This window comes from Salarias fasciatus, chromosome 14 (genome assembly GCF_902148845.1).
Source record: "Salarias fasciatus chromosome 14, fSalaFa1.1, whole genome shotgun sequence".
Taxonomy (NCBI): domain Eukaryota; kingdom Metazoa; phylum Chordata; class Actinopteri; order Blenniiformes; family Blenniidae; genus Salarias; species Salarias fasciatus.
In genome coordinates, this window is record NC_043758.1 from 14,089,902 (window position 1) to 14,105,028 (window position 15,127).

At 40.9% G+C, this 15,127-nt stretch overlaps 2 protein-coding genes across 2 annotated transcripts; one reads left to right on the plus strand and one right to left on the minus strand.

Moving 5' to 3' along the window:
- Nucleotides 1-1,036: 1,036 nt before the first annotated feature.
- aadac (arylacetamide deacetylase) lies at nt 1,037-8,508 on the plus strand. The gene is made up of 5 exons (XM_030109304.1): nt 1,037-1,425; nt 2,597-2,825; nt 3,385-3,454; nt 4,714-4,885; nt 6,803-8,508. The coding sequence occupies exons 1-5, from the start codon at nt 1,285-1,287 to the stop codon at nt 7,427-7,429; spliced, it is 1,239 nt and encodes a 412-aa protein (XP_029965164.1). The 5' UTR covers nt 1,037-1,284; the 3' UTR covers nt 7,430-8,508.
- Nucleotides 8,509-11,790: 3,282 nt separating this feature from the next.
- LOC115401127 (succinate receptor 1-like) lies at nt 11,791-14,754 on the minus strand. Its single transcript, XM_030109315.1, has 2 exons — nt 14,665-14,754; nt 11,791-14,425 (listed from the first exon to the last, which is right to left on the minus strand). Exons 1-2 carry the CDS (start codon nt 14,665-14,667, stop codon nt 13,472-13,474), a joined length of 957 nt encoding a protein of 318 aa, XP_029965175.1. The 5' UTR covers nt 14,668-14,754; the 3' UTR covers nt 11,791-13,471.
- Nucleotides 14,755-15,127: the final 373 nt, after the last annotated feature.

Consider the following 15,127-nt stretch of genomic DNA (forward strand, 5'->3'; position numbering starts at 1 on the left):
AACTTGTCTGAGACAACATTTATCTATTTCACTAAGGAAATGTTTCTCGTAATATTCTTAGACTAAGACGTGTACAAGATAAAGGACAAGCTTTTTTTAGCATTAAAATTTCAGTCACAAGTTTAGCATTAAATGCACTTGTCCTCTGTAATCGAGTAGTATTTCGAGAGGTAAATTTGTATTACTTTGCTACTATTGAAATGTCTTCTTTGAGAATGTCAACAACTTCACTTAATATTGCCACATTCTGATTTGCATTTTGCAGTCAAAAATTAGTTCCTGAAATGTATTTATTTATTTAACCAATCTTTTTCTATATGCATCTTCAAGTTTTCCAAAGAACCACGTTTTCAACATATTTCATATCCACCAAACAAATGCATGTAAGAAATACAAAGAATACTTTATAGAAAACGTAATTTTAGTCGTAGTAGTGCTGGAGCACATGCAGTTCATCTCCCTATCATTAACAGAACAAGAACAGAATAATATCCTGTCAGCAGATGAAACAGAACACTCTGCCTCTGTAAACCAATGCATCAGAGACTGGTGTTGCTCAGTTGTACCAGGAACCCAGAAATCTGATCTGACTCTGTCCCCAATCTCAAAATTAGCCTGTGCTGCATTGCACCCATAGCTGTTCAGATACACATTTTGCTGTGAGCCACGGGAGCATTGCGTTACCTGCTGCATAGGTCAGGCTGAGCAGCGACAGTCTGCGGGGACCCAACGCCCCTCTTCGCTGCGAGACCACGCGCTCCCTCACGTTGTAAATAAGAACGCACGAGCGAGTGTTGGTGCATCAGCTGTTGCATCGTGCGGCAAAGTTTGCGTCCCGTGTAAGCCCACGATTAGGAGGCACCTGAGGAATTTGCGTCGCGGGCCAAGGTGGGAAGGTTGTGCCTCGTGAGCTCCCAACGTGTGTGTGTGTGTGTGTGTGTGTGTGTGTGTGTGTGTGTGTGTGTGTGTGTGTGTGTGTGTGTGTGGTTTGTGTGTGTGCGCGCGCGCGTTCCTTTCCCGTATCACTGACACTCCAATTAATTCTCCACGAGACTGACATGCATCACGGAGGGCGCACGAGCGGCCGCGAATCCCTGCCAACATGCACGCAGATAACCATCAAATGACAGCAGCCGGGCGCTGCGGGGTTTAAGCTCGTCCGGATCTCTCTGTCCGCTCGAGGCTCTTCAGCTCGGACGCGCACCGGAGCGACTCGCTCAGCAACTTGGGACTCTCGTGTTCGCAGCGCGCAGCCAGCCGGCGGCCGGGGACGCTCTTTGGAAAATGAGGCTGGGAAGCATCGTTGTGTTTGTGGCTCTTTGCTCTTTGACGGCTTATTATATTTACGAGCCCATCCCGGAGGAGATAGAGGAGAGATGGAAACTCATGCTGACCAACTCTTTCTTCAGGAGTCTCAGCCACCTGGTAAGTTTCTCTGAAAATAAAACCTAAGTTGTTTTTTTTTTGTTTTTTTTTTAAATACATCGGTCATGGTTTATATCTTGAAAAAAATATATATATACAGAATTGCCTTTATTTCACTTCTTCAAGTGTGGCTTTAGTGGCAGGCTGGTTTTTGCTGATGTGGTTATACTGGTTACACCAGATTATGTCAGATGCTAATCCATGTGTTGTATAGTCCTGCTCACCTGGTCTAATAATAGACCATATTAAGGAAACGGGCCTCTGTTTATTCACCTGCGGTTTACTGCAGCGTTTGTACATCAGTGTTTTCATGCTTTTTCAAGCTTATTAGCTCTCTCCTTTTGATTGATGCTTTCTGCCTCTTTCATATTCTTCTAATAAATCATCAGAGATGTATTTATAACATGTCTTTATCATGTTACTTACTGCTTAAAAAACTTTTCACATCCGTCAACAACTCATACCATCTCAAAAAAGTGCAAGTGCAGTCTCCTGCCTCATACATGATCAATCATATTTGTGATGCAGGAATGATGGTGGTATACCTGAAGCCTTTTTGTTTTCCCAAAATAATCTTACTGTAGGGCGAAGAACACGTGAGAGGTCTTTAGTAGATGAAGGACTCTAACACTGGTATTTGACCTTGCTTTGTTTAGTTATCTGTAAGAATCTCTGTCCAGGCTGAACACATCAGAGTGTATTAGTGAATGTTTGTAGATTATATCAGCACCTCTTCATCTTTTTTTTTTTTTTTTTTTTTTTGTCGTTTTAATCCACATTTTCAAACTGACTTTCCCTGCTGTCTCTCCGTGATCTTGATGGCAGTGGAGTGTTCTGAGCAGTTTGATGGGGTCACCATGAAGAAGCATCAGCTGATCAGCCTCATGCTCGCCACCGACTGCCTGCCTCAGCACACAGAGTGGATTACCAGTCTCGCCGCAATAAGTTATTTAGTTTGAACACTTCAGAGGAAGAAGTAGAAAATTACAAGGCAACATTTGAGTCCGTTGCAGACCGCAAAGTTGTACATCTAAAAGCCTCTCATATCTGATCAGTCGGTTATTGTTCAGTTTGGGAGACGTGGTTTGCAGTAGATCCATTGTATGTGGAGTGATACTCCTCGGTGTAGCTATTTGTTCACCTCATGACATCTGTCTGTTTCCATTTCCAGGCAGACTTCAGCGAGCGCCTGGGCCTGAAGGACTACATGGGGGTTATGTACCTCATCACGCTGCTGGAAAACATAGTTCCCGTGTCTGATGAGCACGTCAAGGTGACGATAGAGAAGTTTGATGGAGTGGAGGTGGTGTTGTACCAGCCTAAGCACTCGGGTAACAGCGTGAATCTGAGGAGAGCCGTCATATACCTGCACGGTGGAGGATGGTGTCTGGGGAGTTCCCGTAAGTCGATGGGTCGGCTTGTCTTTTTCTTTTCCCCTCGGAATTACGACTAATGAAGAGTCACTATTCTGTCAAGGCTACATTGTCATAGCAATCAGGAAATCACTGTAAATTCATTACATTATTAATGTGACTCATCGCATTACAACTTCTTATCGACTACCGTTGACCGTTATTGCGATGGGATTATATATTTAAAAAAATGATAAGGTCATAAAATAGTGGTTAAACTGTAAAACACAACAAGCAAAGCTTCCGCAATTTCCGGAGTAAATAATGCGCCGTCTGCTGGAGCGGCGGGATTCTCAGAGGGTGGTAACCCTCTCTAATCCAAAACGTAAAAACATGACATGGAGTTTGACATGTCTCACGCTGTTCTTACAATCTGTTGAACGGCTGCAACAATTACGGTACAACAGATCTCTCCAGGAAGTCCCGCCGTGTTGCTACCTTCATGGAAGGTGACGAGCCATCATCAGGAATGGTTTTATGCATCGCTGTGATCATAATGCTTCTAAAAAGTATTTTCTGAAGTGTTTGTGTCCTTTCCTCTGTGCAGGGATGAGTCCTTATGATCTCCTGGCCAGGAAAATTGTGACGGAGCTGGATGCAGTGGTTCTCTCTGTGGAGTAAGTGTTTTGCATGCAGCCGCTGCAGGAACTGCTGTGTAAATGTTTTCACACACATGCATAAAAAGGAGAGTAAAATAATTTTAGGAACATGATATATTAAAAACAACTGTGTGGCAACATGTTTCCTACCGATATTTAAATTCGACCCCCTCCCCCCCTTCTCTACCCCTCAGTCTCCGTTTCCTCCTCTCTCACATGTGCCTGTCTTCTCTCATTAGTCGCAGGCTGGACTGAAGAGATGATGCAGTAGAGTGAAGCTAACAGGTTTTCATTTGGGACTCGCCGGGCCTTTCCCTGTTGTTCTTTAGCACATCCGGCTCCTGACTCTGTCTCTGAGCGCTGTAGTTTGTGTCTACATTCTTTAATCCACAATTCTCTGCACTTATTTTCCCCATTTTGCAACCGCACTGCGAGTTTCTAAAATCATGATATTATGCTTGTTCTTTGTGGCTCTTGACTTACTGTGGGGTTTGAGGAGTTCTCTTTATCTTAATTTCTAGCAATACTTTGCTAATGATGTTTTTACTAATTAAATCAAACTGCAGGCCCAGGATGTGCCATGTTTAACATTTGGGGTGTAAAATAAAACATTGTAGGTGACACCTGCAGGTCAGGGGTGAGTGTAAGATAAATATGAACTATCTAATGAACTCACACAGCAACTATTTTTTTTGGGTGGAACCAAGTTAAAAAAAAAGAAAAGAAAAACCCTTTAAACACTACAAATGATCTAATCTGATTAGATAGATTAATTATGGAATTAAATGTCCTGAAAGATGTCATAACTTTATCAGTGGTTTAATATGATTTGAAATGATGATTCCATTTGCAGTAGATCATTTTAAGTAATTTCTCATCCTTTTCATGAGTTTACTCCTCTGATAGACTAGTTTTTATTCTCAAACAAGACAAAAAAAATACATCAGTTACTGTAAAGGGTTTATGTCATTTTTTTACATGGATTTTGTGAACTTTCATAGTAACTTTTGATATATAATTTGTACATTTTCCTGTTAGTTTATGTGCAAGTATTAATCAAAAATAGATCCTGTAAAATAATGCTGAGGCCCTTTTCTCTGAGCAGAAACTATAGTTGGTACTGACCGTCCTCGAACTGTGTCTTCTGTGGTTGCTCATCATCTGTCGGGAAAATGCCGTCATCTTATTTACTTTCCCGAGCTTAAAAATTTTGGATGTGCACGTGACATTCAGAGCTCATGTTTATTGATGTTTTTGGCGTTAATCTGTTTTATCAGGTACCGTCTCGCCCCTGCCCACCACTTCCCCGTCCCGTATGAGGACGTGTACCGTGTGGTCAAACACTTCCTCCAGAAGGGGGTGCTGGCCCAGTTCTCTGTGGACCCTGAACGCATCGCCGTGTCTGGAGACAGTGCAGGGGGGAACCTGGCAGCTGCCGTCTCCCAGCAGGTAGTGGAGCTAATTGCTTCCCTGTTCCTTTTTTCTGGTGATTAATCGTGACTTTGTGAAGACTTTGCACGAGCTGAACTTTATGAGCCTGCTTATAACGAAGAGCTGTATATTAGACTGCACTGCAGGAACTGCTTTCATTAGGTCTCGTGTGACTAATCGAGTGCCTATGTTTCATTGTCTATTATATACCTGGTCATAGTCATGTCATTCAATCATTTCAAACACACTATAAACAGAGCATCTAAAGCAAAAAATACAAGGTGTAATGATTTTCACTGTTGCAGAAGACTTTTCGTCACACGTCAAGTGTTTATTGAGAAGCACACTCTATTGCTTAGGGAATGACAGCATAACTAGTTTTTGTGCAATACAACTTTACTGGAATTTTAATATCATTGGGTGTCCTAATTAATTGATGTGAAACAGTTAGATGAAGTCTCATCATCAGTTGGTAGATTTGTCTGTATTGCATTAATATTTATGCTGTTGTCATGTCATGTATTCTCAAGTTGCAATCTGAAGTCAAATCCAGTGTGTAACAGCGGACTGGCTCTGTACTGTGTTGGAATGAACTGAGTGTTGGAAATATAATCATGGAACCAGCCCTGGCACAGCAATGCTTTTCCAGTAATGTCAATGGACTGGTTTCTGAAAGCATAATTAGAAAAGAATCATACAGTAAAGCTTTAATACCCGAAAGTTTAACGTTTTAATCACTTTAACAGAGAGTTGGACCAACATGATCAATTACATTGGTGGGAAATTTTACAAGAGACGAGAAAAGGAGATTTACAAAAGGAAAACCTATAAACATATGTCATAAATATTTACTGACTATACAGGAACATTCAGGTTTTTTAATATAAATAGAAAAAGAACTGGCTGTTTTGAAGAGAAATGAAAAAACGAACAAAGATGATGACAGGATTTCTTTATTTTCCCTGCAGATTACTTGAGAGGAACAACTACGAATGTCATTTTATTGCATAAAAGTAATCCTGAGACTGCAGGAGGGAATAAAAACATCTTACCAGTGCAATGAGCAGCGAGAACAAAACAAATACAGAGGGAATAAACCGGAGCAATATGAGGAGTTCTTATGATGATCTTGTTGGAATTTAGTTTTGTAATCGTGACTTTGGTGAATTCTCTCAGGATAGTGCTCGGCTTTGTTGTTTTCCAACACTGGATGCAAACCCTGTTTAAAGTACACACATAATGAAGGAATCACATGAATGAAGTGGCAGAAAAGACAGAAAGGGACGCATCTAATACCCCCAAAACACCCCAAGTGTGATAAAGTCATCCCGTGCCAATGTATGTAGTGTGAGAGCAGCCTTCTTGACCCCCATGAAAAATAAAGGTGATCAAGCTGAGCTGCTTGTTTTGCAACATCGAAGTGCATCGAGGCTTCAGAGTACAGGTACTTTCAAACAGTTGAACTCCAAATCCAAAGGCATGTAGCTCAAGGGAATGGAGTACTGCAGAGTTTTCAGCAGGTTAGTGAGGAGAGCCAGAGAGTTATGAAACATTCATGTTTTTAATCTTGTAAGCAAGCATGACTGGTACATTTGATCAAAATTCACAGATGGGGGGGTCAAGACCCTGCCAGCAAAGGCGAGGTCTGTCCAAGTTTGTTATAAACAAAGAAAAATTCATGTGATAATATTTACTTAAATCTAGTGTACTCAAAATATTTTGGGATTTAAACAAGTTGTGTCATTTAAACTTGAATAGATAAAGACACAGTGCACTATATTTTAACTGATGGTTGGATTTTGCGGTCTACTCTGCAGTTGATTGAGGAGCAGAGAAAAAGTTGCAGTGTTGGAAATGCTTTTCCCTGTTCATTTTTCTTTTTTTTTTCAGCTGACCAAATGACAGACAATCATCTTTTTGTGTTTGTCTTCACAGCTACAGAAGGAGCCTGGACGGGAAGTCCACTTAAAGGCCCAAGCCCTCATTTACCCGGTACTTCAGGCCCTGGACCTGAACACGCCCTCCTATCAGCAGAATCAACACATGCCCATCCTGCCGCGCACGCTCATGGTGCGTTTCTGGAGTGAATACTTCACGAGTGACAAGGCCCTCTTCAGAGCGATGATGGCCAACGCCCACAACAACCCAGAGTCCTCCGGCCTGCTGAAGTTTGTCAACTGGAGCGCCTTCCTGCCTGAGACGTACCACAGAAAGTACAACTACAGCGCTCCGGCCGTGGTGCAGGGAGGAGGAGGGGAGGCCGGAGCCGGAGACGGGCCGTCCCAGGCTTTCGCCGACCCGAGGGCGTCGCCCCTGCTGGTCCCGGACTCGGCCTTGCGCTCTCTGCCCAAGGCCTACGTGCTGACGTGTGAGTATGATGTGCTGCGAGACGACGGGCTCATGTACGTGACGCGCCTCCGTGCGGCCGGCGTCGAGGTGTTCCACGAACACTACGACACGGGATACCACGGAGTGTTGATGTTCACCGTGTGGCCAACTGACTTTCTCATTGGACGACGGGTGACGTACAACTACATCAAATGGCTCAAGGAGAATTTGTAAAAGAAACTCTTTTCCCTGGTGACCAGTGTTTTATTCCAGTTTTTCCATCCAAGGCACCCATGTTTGTTTGGGTGTGACTTCTTCCCACCTGGTGTTTAACAGTTTGTGATGTGTTTCCTTCCCTGCAACTATGCTAATGTATGTAAATACTTATTGATGAATGAATTTTTTTGGTTTTTGTTTTTGCACACATGCATTTAGATGAAAGTATGAAACTGGACGTTACTTCTTCTCCTTTTTTTAATGGCATAAGCACGCGGCAGTGACAATGTGTTTTATATCAACAAGCACACGACCAGAGCAACAATCAGACTCCAAATCTCACAACCCGGCCTGGCATGGTGCTTCTTATTTTTGTTTTGCACCATAGAAACTGCTATCTGATCTTATGTCCATCTTCTCAGGACTATTACTTAGTGAGACATGCAATGGAAAAATTTGAACTATCTCATTAGGGGTTTTAAGGATCCAGGAACAGTCTTGGCCAAGTGGGAAAGGATTTTGACATTGGTGTGTTTGGCCAAAGTTAACACTGATCACTGAGCGCAGCTCACACTGAAACCCAAGACTGTTTTGATGTGCTTATTAAACTACAACTCGGGTATTATAACATCGAAGATTGGAAAAGGGGTGTGTTTCGTTTAGCAGAGTGATTTTTTTTAATCGAGGAGAGAGCAACTCCTTAATTGTATAATTTTTTTTTACAAAAGTGGCTCATAGATGCTTTCAAGTACAGCAAGTAGTCATCATCTGATTCTTTTTTTTTTTTTTTGCTATGAAAATCCACATTCCAGGTAGAATATTACACCTTATTTAAATGCAATTCTGTAACAAGCACAGTTCATACCACTTATAGACACACAGTAGTTTACCTTCACTGACATTCATCACTGTGCACACGTTTCAGGAAGGTTTTATATATCGCTAGATCTCTGTCACCAGCTTAAAGGCACAACAACTCCAAAGATACATCCTTCCATCCATCCATCCATTCATCCGTCCATCTTCTAAACAGCTTTATGTCTATGCATGCTTTCATTTGTCAAGATGGGAAACGTCTCAGAGTAATAGAATCAGATGGACTGGACTTGTTTAAATGTGGAGTGTATTCAGTACAGCTACTTGTCAGGGTTAACAGCTTGAACTGATGAAGCCATTTGAACAAGAGGAAAAACATCTTTCAAGACAAATAACCGAGTCTCGCTGACCTGACTCGACCGTTTTGAGATAACGCTTTGTTCTGATCCGATAAGGAAGTAAACACCATGAACAAGTCTCTAGTCCACCGCCGGGCAAACAGAGACGGACAAGCACATATTTACACTTGAAGACAATTCAGAGTCCAACAAGTCACCTCAAGCACATATTATTTGACTCTTTGGAAAAAAAATCTCAGTTGCTGAATAAAACATATATACATGCACAAGAACACCATACACACTCTGCCCTGAAGTATATAGCCACTAGCCAGTGTTTATTAAGACCGAGCCCCTGACCTTGAGTCTTTGTGAATTAGCACGAAGAGACAGAAACACTTGAAAAAGACCTCGAGATGTCAAGTAACCTTTGTGCAAGTTCAATAAAAGACTCTACAAGCTTGCTGGTAAATAATTGATGCTGCCTTGATGGCAAAGGGTAATCATCACATTAAGTACCAATTTCTCTCATAATAATTAGAGCCCTTTTTGAAATGGCTCCACCAGATAGTTTATCCTCACATCAACCTAAAATATTTGTACAAAACTGTATAAATATGACTGAAATAAGGAGAATAGTGACTTTCACAAGGGACTAAAGGGGTTTTGTTATATTGGACTGTAATCTCTACTAGCCTCCGTAACGTTCAGGGTCCAAGCAATAAATAAAGTTATATTAGACTGTGTGCATGCTGCTCCTTTTCTTTCTTCAAATAACACAACTTCACAGGAAAATGTTTCCAATCTGAAACAATAATGACCATTAATGTCATTAATATGACCCACATTCTGGATTATAAAAATAAATAAACTGGCACAGACAGATGTACAATAGGTGAGAGCTCAAACTCTGGACCTGTTTAAGAATGCTGTTGAACAAAGTCATTTTTTTTGTGCTTTTCTGCTCAAGCGTTCGGCTCCAACAATGTCCCGCAGTGTTTCATTGCGTTTGTCTCCCCCGAAGCTCAACAGTCATGTGAGATGACGTGTGAAACGGTTTGTTTGTCACTCCGGGCCGGTAACTTTGCCCTCTGACTGCTCTGCTCATAGGATGATTACTTTATGGAAAGCAATCAATGAACTGTTGATATGAAGCAGTTAAAAGTCTATAAATAATGTCATTCAGTGCACTTTGCACTATTTCTTTCTTTATTTTTTTTAAGCAGCCTCTTCATTTTCCAAAGAACATATATCAGCATTACAACGTGTAACTTTTAATTTTTTTTTTTTTTTTTTGAGCAAGCTTTACAGAGCTGCTTGGCTCCTTTGCTTGAATACTTACACATTCTCAACTGTTTATAGAATTTTTTTTAAATTGAATTTTAATTAAAACAAAATTCAAATTCAATTGTTTTTACTTTTGTCATGATTTTCCTTCTTGAACAGTGTATGATTTGCATAATGTTTAATTTCAATAACATCTGACATTAAAATGGCTTGTTCTTTCGCCTCTCCTTCATTGCAGTTTCCACTCCCTTAACTGTGTACAAATACATATCGGTGCAGATGAGGAACACACTAGAAGGAAATAGCTGCTCTAGTGTAGTGAAGACATGTGGATAATTATCGTCTTGAACAAGACGTTGGTGGTGTATCGAGCGAAGGGACCTGGCTTTAAACGTCTGGCTTAAAAAGGAACTAAATCCGTGGGGCAATGGAAGAGATGTCAATTTCTACAATCATATTTCAAGAAAATTATCCTGAATACAAACAGTTTGAAAGGATTTGTGATGATTGGATTATTTATTCGCAAAACATTCGCACCATATATGAAGTGTTATAAAAAAACGCTTTTTATTGGTTGAAACAAATTATTGGCTCATTTTGAATTTGATGTCCTAAAAAAATATTGGCCTTGTTCGTCATTCTTTCACATGTGATACTAATGCAGCTCTGGAGCTGTTAGAAGTTTTCATTGTGTTAGATTTGGATTATTTCCTTGAGCAGCGTGGACTGCAGCAGGACAGGCTGAAGCCGAGGCTGCTCTAGTGCTGTTGTAATGAATGCAGCCTGTGGTCGAAGCATCACTGGTTTCCATCCATAATTTAGACATCCATACATCTGTCCCTTCACTTTCAGATTGAGTGAGACGTATTTTTTCGGTGCCCAGCCTTGTCTGGGGTTTTTTCCTCCTGGAGAACGGCCGTCAGCCCAGTGTCCCAGTCAGAGAAACTGTGCAGTTGGACTGACAGTAGATTCTCAGATACAAAAGGACCAGAAGGGATTCTGTCCTGGACGTGGAGGAATGAACCTGCTCTTCGACCTCTTGCAGATTATCAACCAGGCATGAGAGGTTGCCTGTCCAATCTACATGTGAGCTATTTTATCAGCCAAGATGACAGCCTCCTGCCAAAGCATTCTACTTTCACAGTGGCAAGAGAGAAAGTAAGAAAACACCTGTTTTGTAGAAATATAGTATAATTTTACCACATATATTCTTCCATGGGATTTCTGACAAGAAATATTGAAAAGTAAGTTTTAAGAAGTGTCTGAAACCTTCATTTCTGATAAACATATTGATTTGCTACTGAGCTTTTTGAGTGAAGGTAATATAGCGCATGAAACAATGATGAATAAAGAACTACATGATTATGAAACAAAGCTCTTTTATTGTAATGACATACGTCACATAGTACGCAGAACCTCACGGACACTGAAGAAATAACTGTAAAAAAAACAACAACAAAAAAAACACTTTGTAGAGATCCTGTGGCCTAACATGACCTTTTTACTCTGTGACCTCGGTTGAAATACAATAACCCCAGAGTACCTTTAAAACAACGTATCACGTTTAAAGTGGTACTTTGGATTTGTCCTTACATTCCTCCTGGCCTGGTCTGCTGGCTCTGCTTCAGTTTCACTCCTGCGGTTTTATATTAGGAAACATAAGACTTGAAATGCACACAGACCATGAACCAGTCCTGTTTCATTACTGCTTCCTTTCTTAACTCATTCCATGGACGAGTCTCAACTGAATGAAATAAAAGCAGCTTTGAAATAAAAACAGAAATGGTGTAACACATTGGAGACATCTGAAGAAAATGATTGAATTATTAGATGATCATATATGACTTTCAAACAATACATAAAAAAAAAAATTAACGGACTTAACATAACGGGAAATGAGCTTCATGGAAAGATGCATTGTGATCAAAAGAATCTGAGGCAGCAAGACAAGACGAACTGATGAAGTCTTTTTTTTTTTAAATTCCATGTCTTGTTTCCACATGTGAAAAACCAAAGGATTAAACAGAAATTTAGTTAATGCTGCGTAAAACATTTTGGATAGGTACTCTCACGCTGACATTTTTAAAGCCGACATGTATTTGCCAGAAGTACACATTTACACAAAGCAGATGACATGCACAATATACCGCACTGACAGTGATGAATTGCTGAACCGCTGAGCTAATCCAGACCCTTTATTCCTCTTTTCTCTGTAATTCATTCACTCATGTAACAGTCTTGGCTGAAGTCCGGATACTATACTTGGGAAATAAAACAAACCTTTTTGGAAAAACTCTTCTCAAAATGAACATTAAGAAAAAAAAAAAAAAAAAAAAAAAAACCTGCTGATGACTCAGTTGAAAAGGTCAAAACGTATGGTGCTCCGCAACTCAGCACGCTGGGAACACTTAAGTCCACGAAAAACAAAGACAACAGAGAGCAAATCATGACACTGTTTGCCTTGACCGATTTTCAACAGAGATAAAGGCTCCTCTTGTTGTACGTGTGAAGAATAATAAACATTCCTCTTTTCTGTGTTTGTCGAGGACATTCTATTTCAAAATGTGCAGATAGGAGAGATTTTTAGCTGCTGACTACAGAGAGGCAAATAAGGTGCAGATATTCAAAGAAATATCCAGAAATTCCACATCTCAGATTACATGGGGTGAAAGCGGAGTGAATTGTTTTGTCGATACAGGAGACGCACACGCAGAGTTGATGTTGGATATTCAGCATCTCACTTTATCACTTTATGCAGCCAAACTTCCAGCTCACCTCAGCAAAGATCTAAGCCAAACAGATTGAATAATCATTCAGAAATGTAACTATTGCGGCTGAGCAGTTCCTGCAGGCAACTTAAAGATCTTTCCTTTTGCCCTTTGTCACAAGACCGAAAAGTTAAAAAGGTGAAATATCATTGCGGTAAATAAACATTCCTGTTGTAGTAACAATGTGAAACAATGCATTTCTAGTTTCAATCATTGTCATTGTAAGTAAGTTTTCAACAGTATGTGGTATTTCTCTTTTCCTGAATATAACCTTACTCAACTCTCTTCTATATCTGTATCTTTAAAAATGTAACAACATGATTTTATCTCCTCATCTGGGCACTTAATAAATGAAGCAAATGCTCTATCATGACAAATAGAAAATTATTATTAATGTGCCAAAGTACTATAAATTGCATTGGACTTTCTTGTACCTTTAGCTTGTTTATTACTTTACTCTTACAAAAAGTTTCAAATTAAAAAATATTAACAACAATGAGTAGATCATCCAAACCAGTCCTCTTTTTGAATTATGAATGATCGTACAGATCATAAATAAAATAGTCCCACTGTCATTTCACTAACTCTCACTATCAGTCCTAAATATCAGCCTTCTGTTCCTTGTTCCTTTCTGTTGAACATTTCCCTGGGCTGCAGTTCTCTGGCGTCTCCCAGCTTTGTCCCCCACACACACTTTGGAAACCTCTTTGGTCGAGAATGAGAGACATATTAAATAAGGAAATTAATAACAAACCACAAAATACAGACCAAAAACCCCACATTTTTCTGTAAAAGCAGATTCACATGTGCTTTTAGTACAGCACTGATAAAAGTCTCGTGGCAATTTCTTGTCAAGCTGGTTCTTGTTGGAGTTCTTTTTTTCTGAATAATTTTCGGAGACGAGAGAGCAGGAGATCTCTGAACTTGTCTCCTATGAGAAAGTAGAAGAGCGGGTTCAAGACGCTGTGCAGGAACGCCAGTGGTCGAGTAAATATGTAGAGGATTTCTATGTACGTCTTCGTGCACAGCTGCAGTCCTGCCCAGGGCTGCTGAGACGCGATTCTCACGTTCCTCATCACATGGTAAGGGGTGTAGAGAATCAGAAACATGGCCGCAGCTGACACCGCCACCCGGAGAGGTCGCTTGTACGACGACGTCCTGCGCTGCAGAGCTCGCTCCTGAACGTTGAGCAGGTGTGCAATTCGATGGGAAAACACGCAAAGCCCAAGCAGAGGGAGCAGGTAACCAGTCAAGGTCAGGCAAAAGCTGTAGCCTAATACATCGACGATATCGCCTTTTAAGCTCGCAAAGTCTTTGCAGCGAGTAAAATTCCCGCTCTGTAGGTCCTGAATCATCAGTCCTATCATTGGGGTGATCTCCAGATTGACGGCGACCCAGCTCAGGATCGTTATGGTCAGGGCCGCCCGTCGCTTCAGCAGGCGGTGGTTTTTCGTGGGATGCTTTATGAGCAGGTAGCGATCCATGCTGAGCCAGACCATGAAGAGGATTGAGGAGTAAAGATTGACGTGCAGGATGTAGCGGTTGGCAATGCAAGCCATGGGATTGGTTTCTGATTGGTCGTTTGCATACAGGTACGAGAGGCGGGGAAGTGTGCAGAGGAAAACAAGGTCCGACACTGCCAGGTTGAAGAGGTAAATATTGCAACTCTGCCACTCTGGCAAAAAAAATATATAACCAAGAATGACCAAAAGGTTGCCTGGAAAGCCAACGCAGAACTGAAATGCATAGGTGGGTGAGAGGTAGTATTTCTCCAAAACGTCATCTATGTCTGTACAGTTGAGTGCCTAAAAAACAGAGAAACGGGAGTGGAAAGAAGAGCATCAGAAAACAAAAGTGGCGTGATTGAAAGAGAAACAGAAAATTAAGGAGGGAGCCGGAGAGGGGAACCAATCAGCTGCCTTGAAATGAGGTTTTGCAGCACTTTTCAACAATAGTTTCCAGGATCAGGTTTACAACACTTTAAATCCAGAGTTATTGACCTTTTTACACAATGCAAAATGCAGCATTAGAGGACAGGACTTACCATGGTGCAGTTGTTCCAGTAGATGCAGGTGGCGTGAATAAAGAGTCCAACCGGGAGCAGGTGCAGCCACTATCTGCTCTCTGGGAACAGTAAACACAGAGCACTGAGGGTACTGGCGCCTTTTGTATGAGATGGCTAGTACATCTGAGCACTGTGGCGCATGCTATTAATTTCAAATGCAACTAATATTTACAACATGTACGATATCACAAACCAAACAGAAGCTGGGTTCTACGGTAGTTCCCTTCACTGGGCTTGATTTAAATGTGTGCTCTTTCTACGTTATCTTTCTACATCCGTCTGATTGAGTCCATTCAAGCTGAATGGCTGTAATTTATTACAATTTATTGTAATAATCATCGTACTGTTCAAACATAACCCAAATATCTCTAACATGCTTTATTGTACTGTAATTGCAGCTTTGAACATCAATATTCTTATAACGACAAAACAAAAGCATCAA

Excerpts from the sequence above, each read along its gene's own strand:
- aadac (XM_030109304.1), top strand. The coding sequence starts at position 1,285 with ATGAGGCTGGGAAGCATCGTTGTGTTTGTGGCTCTTTGCTCTTTGACG. Across the intron at positions 1,426-2,596 it reads TCAGGAGTCTCAGCCACCTG|GCAGACTTCAGCGAGCGCCT; the intron begins GTAAGTTTCTCT and ends TTCCATTTCCAG. Across the intron at positions 3,455-4,713 it reads GCAGTGGTTCTCTCTGTGGA|GTACCGTCTCGCCCCTGCCC; the intron begins GTAAGTGTTTTG and ends CTGTTTTATCAG.